Source organism: Camelus ferus, chromosome 14, assembly GCF_009834535.1.
Source record: "Camelus ferus isolate YT-003-E chromosome 14, BCGSAC_Cfer_1.0, whole genome shotgun sequence".
NCBI classification, from domain to species: Eukaryota; Metazoa; Chordata; class Mammalia; order Artiodactyla; family Camelidae; genus Camelus; species Camelus ferus.
The window spans coordinates 26,779,772-26,802,274 of NC_045709.1; the positions used below are offsets into that span (position 1 = coordinate 26,779,772).

Sequence of the window (22,503 nt, forward strand, 5' to 3'; positions counted from 1 at the left end):
AATTTATCTAATTTTTAACATGTGAAATGCTTAGCAAGAATAAAGAGCTGAGATAAATTTTTATTATGAGGAATTAAGAAAGACCTCAAGAAGCCTGCTTTTTGTCTGTTTATTCTTAGAGACTCTAGTTAATTAAAGCCAATGGGGAAGAAAAACCAACATGATGTCAAAAATGTTGGCAGAATAAAGAGCCTTAGTCTTTTGTCCTCACTCAAGAACTAGAGGGATAAAGATTTTGTTAAAGGTACTGTAAAAAGGAGAAAGACAAGTCTAAAAATGGATGAAATATACCCTTTAGACAAGTTTATTTTCCTTTTGGACACTGCTCTGGCTTTGCTCTCCCGTTTTATTAGAGCACACAGGAGTGGGTGATCCGGGTTTGACTGTGTCCCGGGGAACCAGTCTTTCCAAAGCTTTGAAGCATCCTATGCTGCAACCATTCCCTGTTCTGGAACTTCCAGGCAGGAGTCAACACTATTCTCAACCGCTCCTACTTCTTCATTAAGGAATTTCTGAACTTAAAAAAAAAAAAAATCCTTAGCATGACTAATCTTTCTTCCTTCCCCGTCTGGAGTAAAGTAAGTCATTTGTTTCTAGAAGGTGAAATTCCAATCAGGTGAGAAGTGGATCACAAACTGCTCCCGTTGAATGCAAGAAACCACCCACCAATCACAGCGCAGGCGCTCAGGTCGCCCACCAATCACCGTGCGGGAGCTCAGGCTCACCGGCCAATCACAGCACGGGGGTTCAGCTGCATCGCCAATCCACTCACGTGGCGCAGCCGGGGTCTGAGGACTGCGTCCCCGATGGCTGGAGGGGCCCGGGGCCGCGTGCCGCAGCTCCCCAGGGCCTGGCGCTGCGTTTGGCGGGCGGAGGACCCAAGACTGGAGAACCCGGAGAGCGCAGCAAATCGTTCTCCTGATCTGAAGGCCGAGTCCTTCTCTGCGTGGCTTTGACGTTCCCTTACAGTCACCTGAGGGTGTCCCTGGGGGTGGGCCCTGCACCAGCATTCTGGAACACCCCCCAGGCGACAGCCGCGGCAGCCAGGGTGACAGATGCCCGGCCCCGCCCGGAGCACGTCACTCACAGTCTCACAGAGCTCCCCAGGTGATCCTCACCTCCTGCCAGGCCAAGGTTCACAGGTTTCCTGGGAAACCAGAGGCAAATTCTGCATGCACGTTACTGACATCAGACCCACTTTTGAGCAGTTTTAGATCTAGAACAGCTCAGTGCCTCAGTGGAGAAATTTTGGAGCATAGGTGAAAAAGAGAAAATTAGAATCTGTAGAGAGATATTATCTCTTTTCTCCCCAACATCCTTGATAGGACATGAATTGGATGAGGATGGATCCTGTCTTCCATCTCCTGGCAGGAGCAATTCAACGGGAAAAGTAGAGTGCTGTGCTCAGCCGGGTACTGCTGTGCTCAACCGGGTACTGCTGCTAGGAGGGGAGGGTGGGAGACCCAGAGGGAGGGGAGGGAGGGGTCCTGAAGGGCTCCCTTCATGCGGCTGGGTCCGGGACACACCTTCCCCCTGCACAGGCAGTCAGAACTGAGTGACTTGGCTGAGTTTCCATTTTAATCAAGAGCAGACCTGACGACTGCATGCATTGTTTCCGTAACTGAGCTGCTCTGGTTCCTTGGAGAATCACTGGGGAGAAGATGAGGACGACATTCTCCTTCGAAACCCCAGGAAATGTGTTAATCATGCCTCGAAGGCCTGTTCTTTTATGATGGTGGGAACCAGACCCGTTACCAGCCAGAAATGTTCCTGGACTGTCCCTTCATTCTATTAGCCTTCATTTTCAACGTGAATGATTTTTGCTAAAATTGTCATTTTTTTTTTGTTTTAACTTTGCAGCTTTTTAGAGATGCAGCAAAAATGAACGTGTTTGCTTTTTTGCGATTTCACAAAAGCCAAGGCAGACAGCTGAAAACTCACTGTAGCGTGCCACTTCACAAGGAGAAACGCATTTATTTTTCCAGCCTCTGGCATCTTGATGTTGATAAGCACACACAAAAACTGATGTCTACACGCACTGGCATAAGGTTTACAAATCATTCCAGACTGTTTGCTGTTAATATTCCTTGTTTTGCAACGGGAAAGGGAGACTGGACTATAAAAGCTGATGACTAAGACGAAGGAAATCCTGTCTGAGCTAAGATTGTCTTGGAGGGGCGGGGTGGGGAGCTGCCAGACCCGGTGGGAGCTGGTGGGAAAGGAAGGTGGTTTTCAGATACGAAGGGAGAGCATCTTAGGCCCATATTTGGTCCTGCCTTGCAACTTGGGTGGTTGTGACCATCAGGACCAAGACCAAACAAGGAAGGAAGGGAATGGGGTGGTCTTCCTCCTGGAGTTTCCAGCTGGACTCTCCTGGGTTGAGTCCAGCCATGGCACTCACCTGGGCGCTCCGGAGGAAACAGGTTGGGGCCCTCAACAGAGAGCAGCACTGCTGATGCCGGGGGTGGGGGAGGGGTCTCTCTGCTTCTTCAAGAAAGCAGTCCTGTCCTAAGGTCCCCTCGTGTGTTTTCTGGGCCATGTGGCCAAACCAGAGTGTCTAGAGATTTCCTGCTCTGTTAAGTGATACTTGGATCTCAGAGTCCTTCAAACAAAATGTTCTCTGTTTGTACATCTTTCCATTTGTTCTGGAAATAATTTAGTTACACCTTGAGCTAACTTTGATTAAAATTCTTCCTGTTACGGGCATTTTTCAGACTTAAGAAACTAAAAACAACCATCCAAAGGCTTTGGACCCAACTCACCATGTGAACTCGGGAGCCCCAGCGAGTGTGTCCCCAGCTCAGCCTCCTGGTACCACGGCTACACTCCACCAGGCAGGGTCTCCGTGCTTTAGGCACCCAGAATCCTGAAGACCAGAACCTTCCTCCCCACAGCTCCTCCCACATCCCTCAGTCCTGCTGGCCTGCTGTGCCTGCCCCACGTCCGCTTCAGCCTGCGTCCCGGCCTGGGCACAGAACCTCCTCTCCCCTGCCCTGAAGGCCACATGCAGGGAGCGGCTGTTGCTGCATTGAGCCCGAAGTGGCTGCCTTCTCATCACCAGTGCTCCAGACGGCACATTTAGCTTACATGCTCCATCAGAAACTCTAATTAAAAAATATACATGTACCCAAGTGTCCACAGCAGCACTATTTACAACAGCTAAGCTCTGGAAGCAACCTAAATATCCATCGATGGATGGATAAAGACGATGTGGTATATTTATACAATGGAATATTACTAAGCCATAAAAAAGAATGAAATAATGCCATTTGCAGCAACATGGATGGACCTGGAGATGATCATACTGAATGAAGTAAGTCAGAGAAAGATGAGTATTATATGATATCACTTATACATGGAGTCTAAAAAATGAACTTACAAAACAGAAACAGACTCACTGACACACACCCATGTGCACTCGCTCAGAACACTCCCCCTGCTGCTCCCAGCCTGGCCTTGTCCTGGGACCCGGACCTGAGCCCACAGGAGGACTGACGTATGAAACTAGTGAGTGAAAACTATTCCTAGTACAATGGGACACGTTCACTTGGCAAATGAATTTCACGTAAAAGATCTCACCGTGAACTTGTGACACAGATACTGGTGTTCCTGTTTTACACATGAAGAAAAGGAGATTCAGAAAGGAAAGTGATTATTGGATTTTCCCTGATCATTGGACTCCAACCCAGATGCTCTAACTCTTTTTAACAGACCACGCCTGTCTACCTGCTGGCACGTGGGAACACCAATGAAAAACATTAGATCAGAAAACAAAGCAGAAAAAGCAGACCCCGAAATAGGGAAGCTGGCATTGGTCCAGGAAAAATGGGTTCTGTTATCACTCCACTGCTATCCACGGGGGCCCCCTGCACAGCTAAGATAATTTTAGGGAGGTCCCTTACTCCCCAGGGGGTTTCAGTAAATCTTTCTCCAATTCAAGACAATTTTCCAACAACCTCTCCATATGCTCTGAGATGATGCTGTCTGTCCCCCGCCCCTTTATGTGGCGGTGGTACCTTTACTTCCATGACCTAGATTTTGAAGAGGACCTGGAGAAGGAGGGTTCTGGGACTCTGTCCTGCTGATCAGGTTCCCCGGCCCATTCGCATGTCCCCTTTGGTCATCCTCTGGGGGCCACGCCTCTGCAGCCTTTCCAGTCTTTGTTCTCAGAGTCCACGAGCTACTACCGTCCACACGAGTGGGCCAGCCTCTCTGAAGAGGGCCCCCAGAAGAGTAAGGGATCTGATGGCTCAGCACCGTGGGTAAGAGCAGAGGTTCTGGAATCGGCAAGTCCTGGGTTTCTCTCCCATCTTTCTGCGTTATTGACCTTTACAAATGCCCTCGCCTGTGTGCCTCAGTCTGCACGCCTGGAAAGCAGGATACTCACAGGCTTGTGGGCATTTAGCGGGTAATGTGTGTCAGTGGCTGGGGTCAGTTCCTGGCACCAAGTTGCTGTGTTTTTCCTGGGGGAGATTTTAGCCATTCCTGGGGTTCTGGAACTCTAGAAGCACCTTTAGGGGCTAGTCTTTCTGATGTTGATCCCAGGGGACCCCACAAAGCCCCTCCAAGAGGACCCTGTCCTTTTCTCCCACCTGGAGCCAGCTTCGGGGGTGAGGGCAGAGGACGGGGGAGGATGCTGGTCTGTTTCCTGTGTCCCGCCGTCCGGACATCAGTTTGCAATTATCTCCCAGTCATTGCTAATCGGCCTCCCCTTTCTCTAACGTACAAACCAGAGCCCGGGAGGCACCCCAGAGAGCACGTGTCTTTGATCGTGTCCCCAAGCAGAAGCCCTTTTCACTGCTCTCTGGGGCCCACACCACTCCACAACGACAGTCACATTTCCAAAAGTGCTCGACACACAGAAAAAGCACACGGTTATGTAACTCCTACCAGGTACCAGAAAATTAGTCCGTGGAATCCAATAACACTAATTCCTCTGTAATTCCCACATGGGCGATTACTGAACTGGACAAATGCAGCAAAATAGGAATTTTGTGGGTGGGGTTGAAACAATCCCCAGGAAAAATGCAAATCGTTCACAGACAGAGCAACATTTCCTTTATCATCACAGACTGCTTGCTTTAGCCAGTGGGGGGAGCATCTAACTGGGGCGGGGGAACCACACTGAGAAAAACTACATTTTAGCTAATCTTTTCTAGTTCTTCCATGACTGAATTCCTCATCCAGAAGATTTGTTCAACACTTTCAACTCAGGACACCTTCAGTTACCTATGGACTCTTTACTGGGTGCCTCCTGGGTTTCAGACCCTGGGTTGTATGATGGACCAGTGAACGAATCCTGGAGGCGATGTGATAACACCCTAAACTTTGGGTTGTGGTGGCAGTAATTACAGTGGAGATAATCACATGAGTAAAGAGAAATGCTTAAGGTGGGGGGCGACAAACTGGGAGTTTGGGATTAGCAGATACACACTACTATATACAGAAGAGATAAACAACAAGGTCCTGCTGCACAGCACAGGGAACTACACTGAGTAACTTGTAAGGGCCTATAATGGAAAAGAGTCTGAAAAGAATGTGTATATACACACATGTAACTGAATCACTATGCTGAACACCAGAAACTAACACAACACTGTACATCAACTAGACTTTTAATAAAAATCTTTAAAAAGACAAACGCTGTATCTCTACAGGAGTTACGAATGATGACTTAAAATCATGGCTCTCTAAGGATAATTTTGAGAGGGCACTTTAATTAGACTCTGAAATGGGTTGCTTGCAAGGGACAGGATTCAAGCCAGGTGTGGGATTCTGACCTCTGCCACATGGGGACTCTGACAGGCAAGGGGCAGGGTGTCCTTCACATCACCGGGGCGCCAGGCTACTGTGAGGGGACAGATCAGGTGTGTAGGAAGCTGCAAAATGGAATTCGAAATGCCTGCAGTGTGGTGACGGGGGCAAAGGTGCCAGATGACAGCCTTTGGCCACTGGGCATCCTTATTGCTGGCCCTTGTCTCCCACCCATATCTGGAGTAGAAGTTGTGGCCACTTGGAGGTCGCCACCTCCCGATTCCACAGAGGCCCATATCGATGGGGACCACGGATGCGCTGGGCAGGGCCACTTTCTCATCCTTGCTGTCCACTGGGGTTCCCACCATCCTGCACACTGGCTGGGCCACCCCGAGCTCTGGAAACCACCAAGCAACCGTTTTCCCTTCCCGGTCAGTCGGTCAAGAAGAGGGAGGCTGTTGTGGCTCAGCCCTGGAGCCCCTCGGAGATGCTGAGCTCTGGAAACTCTTCCAGGACTCCTTTCCTTCCCTTTCTCCGTAAAGCACCCCACCCAAGTTAGGAGGACAAAAGCCCTTTCCGCAGGCGGGACCACTTCTGCCATATTTCCAAGGACACAGAAGTGCCTTTTGTTTGCTTGTGTGATCAGAGGAAAGCCTGGGAACACTGTTTCCCTCTTGCTGATCGCTGGCGGACGAACGGCTGCTTCTCCGCTCTGTCTAGGTTATGCATGCCAGATGTGACTGGCTCGCGGCTTCTAAGAGCAGGGTTTTCTTTTGAAACAAGCTATATTTGCAGGAAAGTTGCAAAGACAGCGCAGAGTGCCCATACAACCCTGTGCCCAGAGGTGACATCCAAATCTTACAACGATCTCGGCACATTTTGTCAAAACGAGAAATTAACAGGAGAACATCAGCTAACCCACAGACTCTATCAGAATCTCACCAGTCTTCCCACCCACGTTCTCTCTGCCGTCCAGGATCCAAGCCAGGACACCCCTCTGCACCGCGGCGAGCACTTTTTTTTTTTTTTTAAACAAAAGAACTTACTGCTTCAAAATGCCTCATTCAAGGTGGCAGGACATATCCTGACAGGAGCCTCAGGGGAGGGGAGATCCCAACACAGGAGACCAAGTCCAGGCGCCAAGGGGCCTCAGTGAGGTAGACATCACCTTCTTTTTTCAATGGAGGCGCTGGGGGTTGAACCCAGGACCCCGTGCACGCTAAGTCCGTGCTCTACCCCTGAGCTGTACCCTCCCCAAGAGACACTGCCTTCCTTCCTGAATTATCAAAAGTCACATAACCCCAGGGAAGCTGATGAAGTTAGTTAGTGAGTCATTCAGGCCTTCAGCTGTCCTGGAGGGGGTCAGGAGGAGCAGCTCCCAGGGGCGTGGCAGGAGGTAACCACCAGATACCTGCCTCCTGTCGGCCCACCAGGTATCACTCACTGGTTTACCGAAACCCCCCACACCCTGAAGATAAGAAGCCTTGCGTGATGTCATATCCTGGAGCAGCTCAAAGGCTCACTTGGATCAGCGTCCCCTCCCCAGTGTTACTGCTGGGAAGGGGTCTCAGCCCAGAGACACGCCTGTGGTGGCAGCGGGGGTGGGGGGTGCCCATCCTCAGTTCTGACTCCCCAGCTCCCCGGGGTGCACTGACCGCCTGGGGCAGCCCAGCACTGACACCAACCTTCCCTTAAAACGCTGGATGACTTGCTCCTGGGTCACACAGCCAGTCAGCAGCGAGGCTCCCCCAGCGCTGCTGTGCAGTCCCTGGCCCCAGAGCCTCCAGCTCCTGAACGGAATGCCCGGTTTGCAACCACATCAGCCAAGGCCGGGTTCCCCGACCTCCCCACCACCTTCCAGGGTGGCGATGACGCCAGTGACGTCACCAGGGGCAGCGGGAGGCTGATTTCAGAGCTCCCCCTAAAGTCCTCTAATCAAAGGTAAGATTCCCCCGCAGAGTGGGAGTCTGACATGCTGAAGCAGCCTCTGCGCAGGCGCGTTTTCATTACGTCACCGTCACCCACGCTGTCCTTCCGTCTCTCCTCGCGTTTCTGTCGTTTCACTGAAGCTAGCCACCCTTTTTCCACCCTCTCCTCAGGAAGACAATCCTTTGTTTCCTAAGTGAACATTTTTGCTTGAATTTCACTTTTCTCTCTGATTCTAAACACACCCACCGACAGTGGGAGGGCTGCGGCCCCTCTGTCCCGCTTTGTACCCGAGTCTGGCTCTGGGCTCCTGTGACAGATCCCTGGTGTGCTTCCCCGCAGCCACGTCAGAAGGCCAGGCAGGGAGGGTTACTTCAGCAGCCTCCAGACAGCTGGAGATTTGCTTGTTTTTCCATGAACAGAGGAGGAACCTTGGGATGTTCCCCCTTCTTAGGGGCGCAGATTTTGCACACCAGGACTGAAGCACTAGCGAATTCTGGGAAAGACCTGTTTTCCCCGAGGCTCAGGTCCGGCATGGGCAGCACCTCAGCGCCGTACGTTTCCCCAAACTCATCAATAACCTGACTGGAAGGAGACGAGAGAAGCTTGAGAACAGACTCCTTCTCCTGTTTCCTGTCTTTCCTTGGAGGGGGCGGGGAGGCGTGGAAGCGCGCAGGAGCAGCCAGCGAACTTTCCAGGGCCTGGAGCCCTGGGAGGCACCTGGCAATGGAGCTGGGGTGCAGACAGTCTGGATTTCCCGGGGCGCACAGCACCCTGCTACCTTGAGACTCTGAGGGCCCTCCAGCCGAGGTCAGGAGGTCGGCCCAGCCCACAGGATATTTGATTTCCAGGGCTGTCTCTGTTCTCTGGAATTCTCTTCCCCCCAGAATCGCACAGGGCTGGTCCCTTAGACATTCAGGCTGCTGCCCCATCTCAAGATAAGTGGCAACGCTTCCGGGCAGCAGCTCCCTGGCCCCAGGCAGCCTGCCTTCAGGGTCTGGGACGGTGGCCATCTAGGATGAGCCGTCTCACCTGCACTCACACCCTGGCACCGCCCTGGGGCCGGGCAGCTTCAGGAAGGCAGCCTGCCCCCGGTGAGTGTGGTACACCCAGGGCGCACATGCGCACGCTAGGTCTGCGCCCAGGCTGCTCAGGGGACCTCTGCTTCCCTCTTCCCCTCTGGTCACCAGATCAGCTTGCTTCTCCCTCGCTCTGGGCTCCTGCTCTTCAGAGCAAAGCAGCAGAGGAGGCGGAGGGCCATCCCCCTTCCTGGAAACCAGTGTGGGGGCTTTATTCTGCTGCTCGCCTGTGGAGCCAGGGGATGGAACAACCAGGAGACTCAGGAGCTCCCCCTCTGCTGGCTCACAGTCTGATCCTGGGATGCCATACAGTGGGGAGGTGGCTGGGTTCAAATCTGCTGCTTACAAAGAGAGACACCTTGGGCAAGCTGTCTAAACTCTTTGTGCCTCTGCTTTCTTACCTGCAAAAGGGGGGTAATAATAGTTACCTACTCAGGGAGGCGTATCTTCCTCTGAGGCTCAGATGGATTAAGGTACAAGGTGGCACCCAGTGAATATTTATTAAATCATCACTGACCCTCTCTGCTAACCGTTTTCAGCTGCTTCTGCTACAAAGCTCTGCGAGCAACACTGAGCAGCCCTTCTCACTGACCCGCCCCACCCCGCCCCTGGGAGACGTCTCAGCACAGACAGGCACTGAGACAGGACTCTCCAGCATGGCGGACACACAGGGCAGGAGCCGGACTTGCCACAATGAGGACAGATTCTTAAATCAACACAGTTAAGGCTCAAGGAATCACTTCACGGGTAACAGCTATTAAAGCCCGTGGTCAGTAAGCAGTGAGTCAGGGGAAGGGCTGCTGTTGAACACCTTACTTCCCCATGCCTGGTGAATGGTATGTATCAGTGGGTCTCTAGCAAAATGGCTCAAGAGTATTTATCTGTTTGTATTTGTAGATTTAGAATCTAAAGCCAAGGGAAATGAAATAAACTGGCAAGGGGCTACAATTCCTTCCAACCCAATACTCCAACTCAGAGGTTCCCAGACTTTGGCATCAAATGGGGACACAGACTCCCAGGCTCCACCCCACAAAGTCTGACCAGAAGATTCAAGATGTGGACCAGACGCCTGGATTTCCAACCAGCCTTTGCAGGTGAGTGTAGAGGTCTGAGAACTGCACTCTGAGAAGCCCTGCCAGGGAATAGTTGCTCTCGGTCCCATCCAAGGCTCAGAGAGCAGAGACTCAGGGGTCTGCAGCGTCTAGGGGGTTTTGGAGGAAGGCCCCGAGGAGGGCTACACGTAACGAGCTGGGGGACATTCTCTTCCTGTTTGAAGTGCAGAAAACAGGGCTCAGGATTTGTGAGAGCAGGGCAGAGCTGCGTTTAGTACCCAGGGCTTCTGACACGAAGCCCTTTCCACTAATTTTAGGATCCGTCCCGGAGAAGATTCCTGGGCTCTCATTGAACTCAGGAAGGAAAACACCAGTATTACAGAAGTGGTTCCAGGGGACGAAGGGGTGGGAGAGTGAGCACAACCAGTGCACACTCTCCCAGGATTCAGGCCTTTTCTTTGCAAGGCCTCCTTCCTCTCTGAGTGTGTGTGTGTGTGTGTGTGGGGGGGGGGTTCTGGCTCCTAACTCTGAGCCAAGTCCTGTATGTCATGTGTGTATAAAGACCCATAAGGGTCAGTGGGTTGGTTCAAATATTGAGGCTCTGATCTTCTTAAATCAGGGCATCAGGAAAGGGAGGAGAGACAGACCTGAGCTTTAAGAAAACTTTGGCCTGGCAGGTCAAAGTCTACAGACTCCTCTTCTGACTCCCATCTGGGCCCCGAACTGGAGCAGAAGTCAGCGGAAAATGAAGGCTAAAGGTTCTTTCCCAAGCTTTCCCATGGCCTTCAAAACCCTTGTCTGTTTTACATGAGGATGGAACCATGTGAAAACCATAGACATTAAATCACGCCCACGAACACAGCTTCCCACTGGGCACTCTGTCCAGAGTAGGGGCCGGGGGTGGGGGCTCCCAGCGGAGCCACCCGGGAGGGCAAGTACTGCCATAGGCCATCAGAGTAGGAGAGGGTGGGGTCCAGGATGCCTGGTCAGGCCCTCTGATTTTCAGTCCCAGCGTAAACACTTAGGTGCCCAGCTAACGGGACCCAGCAAAGCTGTGACAGCTCAGCCACGCCACATGACGCTCAGCCAAAGTGGCTCCTACTTCAGCACGACGCACAAAATCCCATAGTGTGATCACCACGCAAAGACAGTGCTGGCTGAGTCACCTTGAATGGGGGGGCTGGGGTGGGGGCCATGGGTCAGCAGGGTCCCAGGTGGGGCCGTTAGCAGCTCCACCCTGGCTCTTCCTGGGGAGAGCGATCTTGTCAGAAAACACCGTATTCCTCCATGGTTCTCTCCCAGCATTACGAGGAGTACAAAGGTGTCCTGTCCGCACCCCGCCCATTCCCCCAGAGCCTCTCATTCAAAAGAACAAGGCAACTCTGCCAAGGGCAGGACCTAGACGACAGCTTCTGATGCCCCACAAACCATTCTCGCCTGAAGCCTGGCGCCTCAGGGCCACGTGGCTGGCCGGCTTCCCTCGCTTCTAAGGCCCGGTTTTGCTTCTAATACCCGGCTTTGCTCAGAGGAGGGAAAAGGATGCCTCGAGCCACGTTTTTAATTATTGGTTCCCATGGAAGAGCTGACGCCTGTAACGCACAGGATTGAAGGGGGACCCAAGGGAGGGCAAACCCGGTGTTTTGGGAAAGGCGAGCCTTCTCAGAGCGTGGGCTGGGTAGGGGCTGCCGAGGACACAGAGGAACACAAGGGCGCACGCACACACGCAGGCTCAGGTGAGCACGCACTAGCTGCCTTCTGGCAAGGCCGCTCGGTGTCCCAAACACTCTTTCCCTGGCGCGCGAATCACAGCCTGAAATAGGAGCCAGGACTTACCGCCAGGACGCTCTGGGCCAGGAGCCCCACTGTCACGGCCCCCAGCAGCAGCCACCTGGATGGGAGAGGGAGGAAGAGCGCCGTTAAGCCGGTGGCCCGGGCTGGGCTTGGCAATTCCTAAAAGTACACGCGCGCGGGACCCACGGGGACGGGCAGAAAGCCGCTTACCGCCGCAGGGCAGGGCCCGCCGCCACGCGCTGGTTCCTGTCCATCTCCCAGTTCGGCCCCTCTGGGCTGCGATCGCTCCCTCCTAGCCTGGAAGGCGAGACAAAGCGGGCTTAGCCGGGTCGGGGGCGGGGGGGGAGAGCCTTTGCCGCCCGCTCCGTCTGTGAGACGGGGACAAGTGAGGTGCGCCCCCGCCTCGAACTGCGGTGACCGAGAGCCGCCCCACGACGAGTCCGGGGAGAGGGGAGCCCTGGTGGGGGCCGCTCGGCCGCGGCCGCCCCGTCCCCTCCCCCTTCCCACTCGCAGAGCGGGGCGCGCGGCCCCAGCTCACGGGACGCCCGGGGCGCTGCCCTCCGCCCGGGTCTCTGCGTCCCGCGGCCGCTCTCACCTCGGGCCCGGCTTCAGGGGCTGCGGCCCGCACGCATCCGCCCTCCAGAGGCGCCGTCGGCTGCACGAGCGGCGCGGCCGCCCTCCCGGGCTTCCCGGGCCGGCCTCGGGCCCGCGCGTTCCCCCCTCAGAGCTCCGCCGGGTCGGCGAGCGCGGAGCGCGGGGCGCGGGGCGGGCAGCGGCCGCGGCGGGTGCGGAGCGCGGAGCCCTGCGTCCAGGCGCGCGGCAGCCACACTCCCCGGGCCGCGCGCTCCCGCCGCCTCTTACCCGCGCCGCAGGGTCCTCCCCCTTTGAGACGCCGCCCGCCCGCGCCGAGGGGAGGGGGCAGCGCCGCCAACAAATTGGGGAGCTCGCCTGGCCGCGCGCAGGACTCCGCTGCGAGCCACCGCGCCCGCGTCGGTGCGCAGCGCTCGAGCCCCGGCCCTGCGAGAGTGAGCCGCCCGCCGCGGCCCGCGAGCGCCCGGCCGCCGGCCCCCGCCGTCCCCACACCGGTCCCCGCCGCCCCGGGCTCGCCACCATGGGGCCCCGGCTCGGCGTCTGGCTGCTGCTGCTGCTCGCCGCCCTCCTGCTCCACGAGGAGAGCAGCCGGGCCGCTGCGAAGGTGAGTCCGGGCCGGCTCCGCTCTCGGGTGCCGCCCTGCGCCCCGGCGCCCCCCGCGACCCCTTTGTCCCCGGCCGGAGCCGCCCTTCGGGGTCGCGCGTGGCCCAGCCAGGTGCGCTCCCCGGCCACTCCCTGCCGGGGACCCCTGTGGGCTGCGGTCGCGCATCCATTAGGGAGTCTCCTTTGTTGTGGGCTGGGCAGGGGCGAGTTAGGGGACTCCTCTGGGCTGGGAACAAGCGAGCAGAAAACTTGGTGTGCCCCGCGCGGGGTGAGGGTGCCCGGTGTCAGCGGGATTTGAACTCGCACCTCGGGGGCGCCTGGCCGTTGGGCACCTTCACCTGCCCCCATGCCCGAGTGGGTCCGGGCGCGGAGGGGTGGACACGCGCGCCCCATGCTGTTCGGAGCCCCGCACATGTGCCCTGGAGTCGCTCTGGGCGTGTTTCTCTGGTGCTTTGGAGACTGGTGGTTGATGCTGAGCAGTTCTGGGCCGTTTGCCTGGAAACAGCTGTATCTTTGCTTTCCCACGACTTTGCTGTTGCTAAAGCACGCTCAGGAGCAGAAGTGGGGCTTTTCTTTAGTGCAGCTTCCAAACGTTTCCATACTCGATGACTTTTATTAATATATTTAAAAAATTATGACTGCACTGTATTTGAGTGTGAAACCAAAATGAAACTCCATCTTATTGTTCTGTGCACAAATTGTTTTCCTGGTTTTCATTTCCTCCGGCCCTGTGCTTGCCCGGAAAGGATCTGGGAGTTCGATTTGCAGAAGTAAAGGCGTCCTACCGTGGACGGTCCTCGGTGTACTGTTGTTCTTTCCTTTTTTCCATCCCTTCAGATGGAATAAAGACCTCAGCTGTTCCCCGGTGTCACAGATGTAGACAAAACGCTGGGAAGGTGTGGCTTCTAAACACAGTTTGCTTTTGGCTCCCCACCAAATATTTAAAAATGATTTTACTACTTGCTGCATTTCCCACTTACTCTTACTGTTTCAAATCCTAATTTTGCTCTTAGTTTTTTTTTTTCTTGGGGGCGGATCTCTCCTCTCCAGAACTCTGACTCCACCTCACTGTATACCAGTTATTAACTGTTATTTGCCTTGTAGAACATGCACAATGACTTGTAGTTGAGAATTTGGCTCTTTGCTGGCAGCTCTGTCATTGGGCCTGGAAGGGCCGGCCTGGTGATGACACCAGCAGTTAACTTCACATCGTGTCTCCCAGCCCGGAGTCTAGCCAAGCACCCTCGTCAGTTATTTAAACCCTCTCAGGCCATGATGACAAAATACTTTCAAAAAGAGGTAGCTCTAGAACACTTTATTTGGGTCTAAAAATATTGTCCGAAAGGTTTAACACTTCCAAGGAGGGATTGCTAACCAGATGGCAAGGAAATGTGAGCAAGTTCTCTGTCTGGAACTAAGCAGCTCTGTTAGATTTTCTGATTGATGATATTAGCAAAGCAAAGCTAATTTGTAAGAGCCGGCCTTTCAAGTAGCCAGGACTTTAAAGAATGAGCCACTCGGTGAGTGGAAAATCAAACTCATTACTGTTGAGTTTGGGATCATTTTACTTCCCTTTAATTATTCTCACAAGCGCAAGTGCATTCCTGCCTTGCCTCTGCTCCATCCCTCAAGTCTCAGACAGTCTTAAGAAGTCTGGCGTGTGGACACCCTCTGATCACCAACTGACTTCACGGTTATTATCAAGAGTGGCAGTTTAGAAATATGCATATGACTTATGGCTGTACAAGAAAATCCATTTAAAAGTAGTATCTGGCTAATTTAATAATTTGTCTCACTTTTCATGCCATCAATAACACTTTTTTTCCTGCTTCCCTCCTTTCAAAATCAGCTGTTAGGTATAAGAAAAAGTTGAAATAATTTCAATATTGATCCAAGCAAAATATTAAAAAAATACATTTTGGATGATAAGATGCTGTAAATCAATCAAATCCTAATTCAGAAGCCAGTGAAATGGTTCTAGGATTATCTGCTTTTTCTGGAGTATGTGCAACTGTGTTACTTGCATTTGTACACCCAAATGTCACCTACTATGTGCTGGGCACAAACTGCACTTTTAAAAATTATTATCATCATTATTCACATGAAAGGCTGTTTGATTTGATTTTGTTTGATTTTATATTTAACCGTATCTGCTATGGTCATACTGTTCATTTACTAGTGGATGGATTTTTCAAGTCGGAGATTTTTTTCCCCCACCCCTAACAGCCCTCTCCAACTTTTCTCTCTTAGATAAGAAAGGAGGAATAGGGTGCAGACCTGAGACAAAAATCTGCCCATAGTGTCATGATTGAGTACTCTCTCTTCTCAGTCACGCAGTCATACTGAGCTGAATGAATGCTTCCTTCCATAGCCTCCAAATTACCCCCTCCAGCTGGTCTGTGTGATGCTTCTTGACAAATGATTCCTCAGGATCAGAAGTGTGAGCTTTCCCCAAAGCGTGGTGCTGCCTGCCCAGGATATTGGCATCTCCAGACCATTAGTCACTATTCTGGGACTGAAGGACCAAGAACTCAAATGAAGTGAGGAAATGTTCTGCTGGAAATGCCATTTAAGTGAGAAGGCTAATTTTGGATTTAGTCCCCGTGACAGCAGCATGAACCCAGCATCTCAGGAGTCAGATTGGTGAAGGTGTTACCCAGATCATCATGCTTTCTGTATATGGGACTGGATCAGAATGAGGGGAGGCATCTCTAGTACCGACCAGAGGAAACAGTGTGCATGACCTGTGTGTGTGTAAGAGTGCACACTCAGAGAATTATCAGTGTTTGAACGAATGCTGTAGTCACACACACACAGAACAAGTGCGGCTCAGGGGCCAGAGAACCCTAAATGTTGTGCCTGCTTTTATTAAGCAGGTGATTTTGGAGGGCTTAGTAACCCTCTGCCTCAGTTTCCCTGGCAGATCTGCCCCTGCGCCTTCCTGGGATCCAGCCTGCCTTCCTTCCGCACATGCACCCTGAGCATTTCTTCACGCCACGCCCTTCCCCTCTGGCCCTGCACCACCAATGAATAGGACCCACCCCATGTCCCCCAGGAAGGTTGCAGTCTCCTGAGAAATACTGGGAAAGAAACAGGAAGGGTGCCTCAGGCTGGTAAATGCTACAGTCAAGGCAAACCATGGGCCACAGGAGCACCTAGCCCAGGTGTGGGGACCTCAGGAAACTTCCGGGAGGACATGCCACCTCTGAGTCTGAGGAAGGAGGAGGAACCAGAAACCCAGGGTATTGTTTTTATATTCATTGCCATGTGCATCATCCTCAGGAGGTTTGATAATTCTTCCTTGGTCCTTTCACAAATCAAACTGCCTTTGCATTTAAAGATGACCTTAAGGTTCCCTCCTTTGAGATCCTGTTATTAACAGTGGTGACAGCTGACCATTCCGCCCGGAGGGGAGGGGTGTGGGGGTGCGGGGGGGCACAGTCTAGGGGAGCAGTGGGGAGGGCACTCTCCTGAGGCTGTGGGCGCACTGGGCTGTCTGCAGAGTCGCAGCACGGATGACTGCCTCCAGGCCGGAGCGCCTTTCGGAGCTGGCCCAGAAACCTACCCTCACTTGGGCAAGGACATGAGGGAAGTCACAAAACCCTGCATTACTCATTAACAAGGCTGTCTGCAGATTTCTCGGAACCTGGGGGGACGGCTATAACTTAACAAGGAGTTATCTAGTGAAGAGCTGGTAAAGATTTTGCAGACAGGTTGGACCCACCAGTGACACTCTGAAATAAATCCTTTCAGAAATGGAGAGGACATCAGCAAGTGAATAATTTACAGCACTTGTTTTGGTAAAGTCTGCGATGTTTGCTGAACAATTGTTCCAGAAGCTGGGAAAGGATTAGCCTCATTAAGGGGTCTCTCAAGCAGATTGGGTATTTGAGTTCTTGGGCGGGTGTGAGCGAAAGCCACGATCGAAAGCCTAAAACAATGTCATCGGGGTATTGTTCTTCCTGCTGTTATTACACAACCACTAAAAAATGTCAGCTCTAGAACAATGCAAAAGACATATTCCTACCATTCATGTGCACACAATGGGAGGGGATGTAAACCAGAGCACGTCTCCATTGTCAGTTTCTTCTGAGGAGTTCAGCACTCCGCCAGAGATCCTGGGTTCATGTTTTATAGCCTGACACACAGGGAGCTGGTTCCATCCTGCGTTTCCCTCCATTGTTCTCCCGGTCTTAGTCCTGTGACATCCGTCTGCCCAGGTCATTTCTGTTTCTCTGCTTCTCGGTTCTTCCCCTTCCAGACCCTCTGTGGGTGCGTCATGGGAGTGGGCTCCTGCTAGCTTCTCTTACTTCTCTACCCTCTCCTCTCCCAGGATCTGTTACCGTTCCATGAAAGTGACTGCAAACCTTTCTCTCGAACCTCCGTCTGACATCCTCACGTTCCCGGGAATACCTCACCTTGGCTGTGCTGCTTTGATCGCAAACACGCCCAGTGCCTCCTGGCTCCTGCCCGTCCGTTCAGCCCCGTCTTCTCTCCGGCCCGTTCCTCTCATTAACCTGAGGCTTTCCGTCTTCAGTGATGCCACTGAGGACCACGTGATCCCTCTGCTCAGGATCTGACAATGGCTAACTAGTATCTGACCAAAGGTCCCCATCTCCTTGGCTGGGTGGTTTCTGCCTCTTTGTTTTGAATAAAGACTTTATTTTTTTGAGCAGTTTTAGGTTCAAAGAAAAACTGAGTGGAAGGTACAGAGATTTCCCACATACCCCCTCCATCCACACAAGCACGCCTCCCCCACTGTCAGCATCCCCCCAGATGGTACATTTGTCACAGCTGATGGACCTGCTCTGTTGCATCGTCACCACCCAAAGTGCCCCGTTCATCTTTGGGCTCACTCTCAGTGCTGTGCATTCTGTGGGTCTGGGCCACTGTGTGGTGGCACAGTGTACGCAGTATTCTCACTGCCCTGAAGGTCCTCTGTGCTCTGCCTACTCACCGCCTTCTCTCCCCAAACCCTGGCAACCGCTGATCTTTTTACTGTCTCCAAAGTTTTGCCTTTTCATACAGTTGGAATCATACATTATGCAGATGTTTCAGATTGGCTTCTTTCACTTACTCATATGCACTGAAATTTCCTCCATGTCTTTTCATGACTTGATAGCTCATTTCTTTTTAGCCCTGAATAATATTCCATTGTCTGGCTGGACCACAGTTTGTTTATCTACTCACCTATCAAAAGACATCTTGGTTGCTTCCAAGTTTTGGCAGTTTTGAATAAAGCTTCTGTGAATGTCTGTGTGCAGGTTTTGGTGTGGACGTAAGTTTTCAGCTCTTTTGGGCAGACACCACAGTGCCCAGCTGTTGGGCCACGTGGTAGGATGACGTCTAGTTTTGTGAGAAACCACCCACCTCTTCCACAGTGGCTGCGCCATTTTGAATTCCCACCAGCAATGGCAGAGTTCCTGCCGCTCCACATCCTGGCCAGCATTTGGTGTTGTCAGCTGGATTTTGGCCACTCCAATGGGTGTGTCGTGGTGTCTTGCTGTTGCTTTAATTTGACTGGATTTATGTGGTTTTATTGTTTATTGCTCCCAACATGCAGCTTGGATAATTGTCACGAAGGACTTGTCTCTGTGTTCCACGGAGCCGTGTCATTTCTTTGAGCCTTGGGTCCCTGATCCATCAAAGGAGGACACCACAGTGTCCATGGAATCCTCCACGTTGCTCAGCAAGCTTGTGCACGTGAGGCCAGTAAGATCTCAAGAAATGTTAGTTTTATCACTGCTGCAGGGCCGGGATGCACTGTCTTCTGGATGTTGGTTCGACACCTTTGATAATTTTGAGGTGCTGGGGGGCAGAGCTTCTTTCAAAAGTGCCCGCACCGTTTTGGGGGAGGGCCTGGTGGGTGGGTTCCCTGCCGCTGGCCCAGTGTTCCTGGCTGTCTCACTCAGGCCCCGGGAGAGGGGCCGCGGGGCTGAGGGCTGTCTGACGTAAATCATGTTGCCTTCCTGACCCCAGTGGTGGTTTTAGGGACACAAAGGAAAGTAATGCCAAACGAAGGTGTTTCCTCTCAATTTGGAATTTGGAGTAGAAATTCCACCCTAGACTAAACACAACTGGGAAATATACACAGTGCTGAACTCTTTGTGTAAATAGTTTATTCCGTGCTTTAGTAATATTCCTGCTTTGCTAGGTTTGGTTTGTGATCCGCACACTATAGGAACATTATCTGTCACCTGGGCTTTAAAGCTTGCTCGGTGTCTGGTAAAGTCAAAGACAAATGCCGAGCGTCCGAATCAGATGCGGAGGGGGGAGCCCTGCACCTGCTGTCGGTACCTGTGGCCCGTGCAGGAGGGAGATCCAGCCTCCTCGTCTCGTGCTGCTCGTGGCGTCAGTACTCCGTGCAGCGTTTTGGAGTTACTCTTGCTTGTTCCCGTCTTATAGATATCTTCCTGCTCTGTGGGCATTTCTTTCTTACTGAGATCACAGCGAGACATGTTGACTGGGACCTGGAAGAAGCCAGTGTGATGTCAGTGGCACTGCTCCCACTTCTCCAGGTTTCCCGACAACTGGGGAAACCATTGGTCTAGTCACTCACCCAGAGCTGAGCGGATTCTGTAACTGCTGTCCAGCTCAGGGGAACGTGTGGAGGCAGTATTCCTGTACTTGACACTCAATTGTGAAATGGTTAAAAATTTTTTTAATTGAGTTTCTGCTTTGGAGAAAGCATATTCCTTTTTGAAGAACAAAACTCCGGGTTTTCTTGTAACTCAACGTTTCCGAAGCTGTTCGCACAAACTTTTCCCAGCTGCCCACTCAGACACATAGACGTGAAGGAGGTTCGGTGAGTGGACGGCAGCCTGGGTCTTCAGTGCAGAAAGAGAAGCACCCCTGGCACCCAGCATTTGCCATGCGGGCCATTTTTAGGGTGCTAGGCAGTCAGGGCTGGTCTCCTGCTTCAGAACGTTACCAGTGGGCCCACTGATAACTGTTGTGGTGTTTTTCCTTCATTTCTGTTAAAGAATTAATATTCACGTGTATTATAATCAGTGACAGGTTTGGCTGCTACGTCTCTTTTTTTAAAGTAAGCGTATTATTTTTGTAATATGAGAAAGCAGTCAAAGTTTATTCTAAACTCCACAGTTACCCTTTTATTCAACCAGTGACTTATTCTTGGGCACAAGAACATTTATTTCCGAGTCATACAAGAGCATAAGCTTTAAAATGTCATTTTTTAATTTTAATTTTTTAATTTATTTTTTTAAATTGAGGTACAGTCAGTTACAATGTGCCCATTTCTGGCGTACAGCATAATGTCCCAGTCATGCCCATATGTACATATAAAATGCCATTTTTTTAAATACAAGCAACTCCTTTTCCTGATTAGCTTTAATTTTCAAGTTGCATTTTCACAGTTTTTTGAAGACTAAAGTGAAATCTTAATGAAACAGGTATGACCGAGTTGCATGAAGCTCATCTGCTGGGGCCAGGCTGTTTCTGCACGAGAGCTTGAGCCACGCCGTGCTGGTGCTGCTGTGGCCGTTGTCGCCGATCCGGTGCAGGTTTTATTGGGGGGGAAAGGCCACATAGTTACAGTTTGGCCCATTTTTTGTAGTGTCCATTTGGAAAATATTTGATCTAACTTTGTATCTTAAACAGATACAAATCATCGTATACAGTGTAAGGGTTCAGCTTAATTCCAAGGACTCTGCAATCAGCCAGGCTAACAAAATGCCCGTTTCTGTAAGCAGCTTGCGTTAGAGGGGCAGGTGAGTTACACACAGCTCCTGGAAGGACAGGGCCGTGTTGCAGGTGCATCCAGAGAGGAGGACGGCCCCGCAGCACACTCGGCCCACCTGGGTGACGCTGGGACCTGGTGCTGGTTCGAATCCCGGCTGTGCCTCTTACAGCTGTGCGGCTGTGCGCTCATTCCCTCTTGCTCTCGGCCCACATTTTGTCATTTGTAACATGGGGACAGCAGTAGCATTCGCTTAGAGGACAGGTGTGAGGATGGATGAAATGAGCTAATGTTTGTAAAGCACTTACACAGTGCTGGCTTCGTGCTTGCGAAATCCCCTAATTCCAAGGAGCAAATCGCTAAGTCATCACATCTTCAGGGCGTCGTGGGGCTAGAGACGTCACGGAAGCCCTAGGCCAGCAGGTCTGGAACCGCCTGGAGGGCTGGGGGGCACGGACGCCCGGCCCCACTCCCGGAGTCTCTGACTCGGGGGTGGGTGCGCCTGAGAATTGCATTTCCAGCAGGTGATGCTTTTGCCGTGGGCCCAGAGACCTCAGGTCTGGTCCATTTTGGACACTCTGCAGGGACAGCCCCTTGACGGATGTGAGCTGGATCCATGCTGCTCTGGGGCAGCGCTTCGCCCGGATGAGACAGAAGCGGAACCGTTGTGTTTAAATCACTGTCCCAGTTCTGATTTTCTCTCTTCCGTGTTGATTGTTACTGCCTGCAATCCCGGCTCCAGCCCGGTGGTGCCACTTGGGGGTTAGGGTGGGATGCACGCATGTCGAGGGTCAGGAAGCTGGTGAATCCATTTGGGGCGGGTGTGGCCGATGGGATTGGGGGGCAGCTGAGCCCAGAGGAGACCCTGTGGTTCTCCTTTCCCCCTCGGGACATGGGACACAGGTTTTCTCATGGGCATCCACTGTACGGCAGAGTTTTTCCATCTTTCTGGCTCCGTTCTCCCCTTCATGTCTTGCTTAGAGGCTGTTGGAGCCAGGCCCACTCCAGGTTGTGGGGCTGGACCCCCATCGCATGCCTTCAGCTTCCCGCAGGGCCTGCCCTCACCCACCGCCCCCGTGCCTTGGCCTCTTGGGCCCCTGAACGAGGAAGTTCTCTTTTGTATCTTATTGTGGCCAAATCCATTCCCTGGAGGTTAAAGACCACTTGGGGTTAGTGGTTTAAGATAACTCATAATTTTTGGTCAGGAAATGGCCTGTAAAATTACGGCGAACTTGCCCAAGTGGGAAGATGGGTTCGTGTTGGGAGAAAAACAAGTGGATTGTGCAGCCCCGGGTCGATATATTACAGATCAATACCCAGACCTGGTCCAGAATGAGTCCCAGTAGCTGATAAGCTGGGGGTAACACACTCTATTACATGAGGCAAGCAGTCTCCTCAGTTCATCCTTCATTCGCACCTGGCCTCCCACAAGCACTGGTGCACATCAGCGTGATGCTCGCGACAGACGCTTCTGATCAGTTTGCTGAAGCAACTCTGAACAAATAGCGATTGGCTGCCTCAGCAGTAATTAAAATTTGTTTTCCTAAATACTTGAAGGTAATAAACTTGTATTCTTTTATTCTGGAATTCAGGCTTTTCAAGCTTTTAAAAACTTTCTCCAATTAATCATTTTTATTGTATCTTCTTGACCTTAGATGTTTTCTCTGCTTTCATGGAGGTTACCCTCCGTTCATGTGTTACAGAGATACGTGTATCTTTCTCCTGACTCAATCATTCATTTAAAATATACATAACTTTAGGCATTGTTTTAGGCTGGAAGCCACATGTGTAACCAAAATCCCATTTTTCTTTCCCACATCAGTGAAAATGAAGCAAGCAAGGCTAAGAATTCACTTAAGCACAGAGCACAGGGTGATAGATTCTTAGCTGGGCATCTTTCTTCTGGCGATCAAAACAATTTGAAGTTGCATGCAGTTGAGCAGTTGCTCTGGGTCAGAAAATGTGCGAGCAGTTGCGAGTGTTCTTATAGGCTTTGTATTCTGATACA

General features: G+C 52.1%; 2 protein-coding genes across 2 annotated transcripts in view; one reads left to right on the plus strand and one right to left on the minus strand.

Annotated features, from left to right (window-relative positions):
• The window catches only part of COL4A2 (collagen type IV alpha 2 chain), a 162,411-nt gene extending 149,661 nt beyond the window's left edge, over nucleotides 1–12,750 (minus strand). The window contains 3 exon segments of the mRNA XM_032496660.1: nucleotides 11,645–11,699; nucleotides 11,813–11,899; nucleotides 12,198–12,750. Coding sequence (XP_032352551.1) covers nucleotides 11,645–11,699; nucleotides 11,813–11,899; nucleotides 12,198–12,715 — 660 coding nt within the window. The 5' untranslated portion in view covers nucleotides 12,716–12,750.
• Nucleotides 12,671–22,503, plus strand: part of COL4A1 (collagen type IV alpha 1 chain) — a 128,996-nt gene continuing 119,163 nt past the window's right edge. Inside the window, exon 1 of the mRNA XM_032496661.1 lies at nucleotides 12,671–12,797. Within this exon, the coding sequence (XP_032352552.1) occupies nucleotides 12,714–12,797 (84 nt within the window). The 5' untranslated portion in view covers nucleotides 12,671–12,713. The remainder of the gene's footprint in view (nucleotides 12,798–22,503) is intronic.